This window comes from Rhinichthys klamathensis, unplaced genomic scaffold (assembly GCF_029890125.1).
Source record: "Rhinichthys klamathensis goyatoka isolate OS25496 unplaced genomic scaffold, OSU_Roscu_1.1 h1tg000004l_1, whole genome shotgun sequence".
Taxonomy (NCBI): domain Eukaryota; kingdom Metazoa; phylum Chordata; class Actinopteri; order Cypriniformes; family Leuciscidae; genus Rhinichthys; species Rhinichthys klamathensis.
Genome location: NW_026606557.1, coordinates 163,364 through 169,223, shown reverse-complemented (window position 1 = coordinate 169,223; position 5,860 = coordinate 163,364). Strand labels below are relative to the sequence as shown.

Sequence of the window (5,860 nt, the reverse complement as noted above, 5' to 3'; positions counted from 1 at the left end):
TGGAAAACAGAGTTTTGGAAATGTGGGTTTGGCCTCTGAGGGGGCCCAACTCATAGACTCAGGTCTCTCAACTGAGGTTGTTGAGGCCACGATCACTCTAGAGCTCCCTGCACAGGAAACAAACCGGTTTCCTCCATGGTGCATTAGAGCAGGAGGAGTATGGTGCCTTTGTAGCCTCGTATTTGGGGTATCCCTACAAGAGCTGTGTGATGCGGCGGGCTATTCCTTTTAGGAATACTCCTAAAATGGCTACTCCATACAACCTATTTTTGGGCTTCGCTCCTGGGCCCCAGGTGATTCTGTCTTTGTTGTGCTCGCCTGATTTCACACAAGACAGGCACTGGTCACTATGGTAGCGTTGGTATAGACGTTCCCATAGCGTCAAATCGACGCAAAGCGAGTTCCCTTGAAAGGGAACGCCTCGGTTGTGACTGTAACATCGGTTCCCTGAAGAGGGAACGAGACGTTGCGTCACCCTGCCATACTTCCGGCGTGCCTGTGATCGACTTGCTTAGACCTATCAGAAGTTGACAATGTTTGGTCTGGGTGTGCTTTATAGCTTCCTGCCCTGACGTCACCCGCCTATACGCCATTGGACTAATTTTACAAGTGCTTCATGACGCAATCACGCAGAGCGTTCCCATAGCGTCAAATCGACGCAACGTCTCGTTCCCTCTTCAGGGAACCGAGGTTACAGTCGTAACCAAGGCGTTTAGTTCCCTTGACAAGAAGTTTTAAGTTAAAAAGACTACCTGCTACTCATTAGACGAACAAAACAATTTAAGTAGATTTTTTTTTATTGGAAGGGATTAGTTGAGTTAACTTAAAAAGTTGAATGCGAAAGGTTGCCTTAATCTTATGAGTTAGCTCAACTTTTTTTTTTTTTACAGCGAATGTTTTGTGAATCTTGTCCCAGATTTAGTTTTTCTGTTAAGAACTTTAAAAATCGGCTCCAATCATAGTGTATTAAGTGTGCAGTGTGTGTCTAAATCAGCAGTTCCTCTTTCACTGAAGGGGTTTTTGTACGGCTGTGTATCACTGTGTTAATGGTAATTGAGCATACTGCTGACAGTGATAATCTCCTGCATCTTCAGGCTGGACATTTCTGATATTGAGCATGTAGTTTGTTCCTGATCTCCCATCAGTGAATCTCTCAGAAACTTCAGACACTTTGCTACCAACATAATAAAACAGGAGTTTGGGTGTTTGTCCGGGTCTCTGGTGATACCAGGCTAAACTGGTTGATACACTGGAACTGCTGGACCCGCAGTTGAGAGTGACGCTGCTTCCCACAGACGCCAGATTCACAGATGGACTCTGAGTCAGAATGATCTCAGCAAAACAACCTGCCCTCACAGCACATCAGTCAGTGTTACAGTCAAACACACAATACAGGAGAAGAATGATACAACATTTATAAAGCACTTCTGAAAAAGCTCTGAATATTCAACACTAATCTCACCAGCGAGAGAAAGCAGTAGAGAGCAGATAATCAGAGCGTTTGCAGTCATCTTTGCTGAGAATTAGTGAGAACAGACGAGACCTGCTGTTTACAGTCCTGACCGGCGGACAGTCCGTCTTAAACAAAGGGGTGTTGCACATATTCAAAGCTGCTTCCTTTCAGGAGGAAATCTGACACACTGATTTAAATAAAATTTATTCAGTTTCAAATGTAGTTTTTAAATGTAATTTCTATGATTATTAAGATTTGATATCAGTATCAACTAATATTTCTCAAGAGTTTCCAAGGATATGCTGATGATAAAATAAACATTCAGTAGTTGACCATCAGTGAATCAAATGGAGTTTAGATTGTGTTTAATTAATCATGGAATGATATATTACAACATTTTTCCTTTTTTAAATGAAATGTATATATTATTTCATTGAACTGTAATTGACCACAATAGCAAATGAACAGAAAGATGTTGTTTTGGAGATGCAGTGAACAGTGCAGTTACTGAAGCGTTCAGCAGGTTTTTGTACGTCTGCTCTATTAGTGTGTATCACTGTGATATACTTTCGGCAGCGGCACCAGACTGGATGTTGGCAGTAAGTAAATAATTAAATCATTTTAATTCAGTACAGTGTTGTCATATTTCGTTATATATTTTATGACATTATGAATGTTGTACTTTGTCTTGTGGAACAAAAATAATCTATTTGATATGCTTAAAGTAAATATAGTGTAGGTTTATATGTGAGAGATGATAATACAGACATACAACAAAACTCATAACTACAAAAAAAAGAAAAAGATTTGAATATTTTCACCAGTATTGACCTGGGCTGCGTTTCCCAAAAGCATCGTAAGCTTAAGTTGATCGTAGAACAATTGCAATGGTCTCTAGTACGATCTTACGATGCTTTTGGGAAATGCAGCCCAGGAAAAGAGATACATTTGCTAATTGACATGCTATAATAAGAGCATGAGAAGAATATTTTTTTGAAATGTGACATACTACTTAGAATAAATAAATAAATTAATAAATAAATACAAACACACTGTACATACATAAATACCCATAACATACCAATATTCAAAATGTGCTATACGCTATTATAGATTTTCAACCTACTTTTAAATAAAACAATTGTAAAACTAATTCATGAAATATAAATGTGTTGTTTTGAAAAACAGATATTGTAATACACAATATAGAATTTCTAATTTAAAATTTAAGATTTATTTTAAATATTATAGTTAACAATTTAGAATATTTTTACCAATTACCAAAATGAATGTTTTCAGACACTTAATTGCATGTTATTGAAAAGAAAATATATATTATGGCTTAAGTTCATATGAAATGCAATTAGCTAAACTTTAGAGTGCTTTTTAACCTACTTAAGCAAGGCTTAATTACATCTTTATATGTAATTTCTTAATTCATTATATTGTCTTTGAAATATGGTTAAAATGAACTGACTTTTTTGTACACTAAAATATACTTTAATGTAATTTCTATTGAAACGTGCCCATCATGTATTTAAATATACTTGTGATTACACATTTGTAAAGATGAAGCTGCAATTTAGTAAATTTAAAATATATTAACTTGAAATATCAAATAACACACAAGAGTTAAAATTATAATGAAGTAGGCCTACTCTACAGAGTGCTTTACGTTTTTCAATACATCAAAATAAGTGCACTTCTTTAAAGCGTACTTAAGTGTGTTAAGAAACATCATGAAAGTATCTTTAATTGCACTTAAATGGCCTTTTATTATATTAGTTTGTCTGTTTAAACTGAAGGTAGGAATGTTTTCTGTCACTTTAATCTCTAATAAACTGAAGCTGTTTGTTAAGCGAGTTGTTTGTGGTCCCGCTGCTCTTCTTCTCTCAGGCAACACTCCTCCTAAAGTGATCCTCCTGCCCCCGTCCAGTGCAGAGATCTCCTCTCTGAACACAGCGACACTGCTGTGTGTGGCCAGCGAGGGCTTGCCGTCAGACTGGAGCCTGAGCTGGAAGGTGGACGGCAGCAGCAGGGCTCAGGAGAGCAGCGCTGGGCTCCTGCAGAAGGACGCTCTGTACAGCTGGAGCAGCAGCCTGACTCTCTCTGAGCAGGAGTGGATGAAGAGCGTCTCAGTGAGCTGTGAGGCCACACGGAGCGGCCAGCCTGCAGTCACTGCACAACTGAGGAGAGATCAGTGTTCAGATCAGTAGATCCGCTCAGTCTCTCCTCTGGCTTCTGCTTCATCCTTCTGGCTGACGTGTATCTTCTGCTTCTCTGAGTTCATTCACACAAGAGCATGCTATGATGTTCTGTTATAACTGAAATAAAATCAATAATACAGTGTCTGTCTTTGAGTCCTTTTGTATGATGTGAGAATTATCATTTTTTATCCATTTACTGTATTATATCATGCCATTACAAATCAGTGTTTAGAAGTACAAATATTCCAATAAATGTTATTATAATATAATGTAGCCTCTCAAATCTTATGGGGGGGTCTGCATCAAAAAAAATATATATATTAGATGGAGTTACATTGTGAGACATGTTGACTTCCCTATAAAGTATTTCATCTCAAATATCCAAATAAATGTCACTCAGTGAAGCATGACAAGACCTGCACAGTAAATTATGAAACATGAAAGTCATCTTGAAAAAGCATTTGCAAGTGTTGCTATTGTTAACAAAAACTCTAAAATCAAAAAAAAAAAAAAATCAAAAAAAAAAGAAGAAGGTTCCAAAAGGGTTTTTCATAGTGATTCCACAGAATAAACATTTTTTGGTTCCCCAAAGAACCTTTGACGGTTCTAAAAGAACCAAGTTTTTTCTCAGTGTGAAGAGCGTTGTAAAAATCAAAAGAACGTCTCAGGTTACTTCTGTAACCATAGTTCCCTGAGAAAGGGAACGAGACGATGCGTCACCGACGCTTTGGGAACGCCCCCAGCGTGAATGCGTCTGAGCATCAATGTCAACTAGTCCAATGGAAAGAATGAGCGTCACGGGCGGGTGACGTCATGACCAGGAAGGCATAAGAGCACATCCGGAGAAACGCGGCATTAGCTTCAAAAAGTCGAAGCAAGCCGATCACAGGGATGCAGGAAGTATGGCAGGGTGACGCATCGTCTCGTTCCCTTTCTCAGGGAACTATGGTTACAGTAGTAACCTGAGACGTTCCCTTTCGAGGGAACTCGCGATGCGTCACCGACGCTTTGGGAACGAGAATACCCAAAACGCCAGAATTCCAAGTACCTGAGTGTCAGTCTGTTGGAACTAAGCACTAAGCACCTGAGAACCTGGGGCAGCATCCAGGTCCAAACTGTAAAACCTGACGAATGTGAGCGGTGAGGACCAGCCTGCCGCATCACAAACGTCTTGGAGAGAAACCCCAAATAACAAGGCTTTAGAGGCCGCCATACCCCTCGTAGAGTGAGCTCTGACCACCAAGGGACACGGATGGTCAGAGTACTCGTATGCAAGTGAAATAGCCTCGACTATCCACTTACTAACCGTCTGTTTAGAAGCAGGAAGTCCCTTCTTAGGTGATCCAAAGCAAATAAATAACTGGTCGGACTTCCTCATTGAAGATGTCCGATGAACATAAGTATCCAGTGCTCGCACTGGACACAAGAGGTTCAGCCTTTCCTGGTCCGCAGATGTAAAAGGAGGAGGACAGAAAGCCTGCAGCACAATAGGCCTCGGAATCAAGGTCGGCACCTTAGGGACGTATCCCTGTTTCGGATATAAGAATGCCTTGACCATCCCCGGTGCAAACTCAAGGCAGGTGGGGGAAACCGAAAGGGCCTGAAGGTCTCCAACTCTCTTAAGGGAAGAAATAGCTAGCAGAAAGATAGTCTTGAGGGTAAGAAATTTCTCTGAAACCGAATCTAAGGGCTCGAACGGAGCCCTAGACAGGTCTTCTAGTACTATAGCAAGATCCCAAGCTGGCACCTTAGTGCGAGTTGCAGGCCTCAGCCTCAATGTGCCACGAAGGAAACGTGTAATCAGGGGGTCTCGACCCAACGATGTACCCCCCAACAGGGCGTGGTAAGCCGCAATGGCCGCCACGTAGACCTTGAGCGTGGAAGGACATAGACCTGACGTAAAGCGCTCCTGCAGGAACTCGAGTACTGTGTTCACAGAACAGTTAACTGGATCCCACTGATGTCGGTGACACCATACAGAAAAAACTTTCCATTTAAGCGCATAAAGTTTCCTAGTAGCTGGAGCTCTGGAGCTTAGGATGGTCTCAGCAGCCTCAGCTGAGAGACCACTCTCTATGAGTTGGGCCCCCTCAGAGGCCAAACCCACAGGTTCCAAATCTCTGGTCGAGGGTGAAATATTGTGCCCCCGGCCTGAGACAGAAGGTCTCTCCTGATCGGGATCTCCAAGGGAGGACCGTCT

The 5,860-nt window shown here is 41.2% G+C and overlaps 1 gene segment (V, D, J or C); it reads left to right on the top strand.

Annotated features, from left to right (window-relative positions):
- Positions 1 to 2,015: 2,015 nt before the first annotated feature.
- LOC130087277 (Ig lambda chain C region-like) lies at positions 2,016 to 3,781 on the top strand (the record flags this gene model as incomplete). The annotated part of the segment is given in 2 exon segments: positions 2,016 to 2,052; positions 3,350 to 3,781. Coding segments are annotated over 2 exon segments (357 nt in total), but the record flags the coding sequence as incomplete, so codon positions are not given.
- Between the last annotated feature and the right edge of the window lie 2,079 nt (positions 3,782 to 5,860).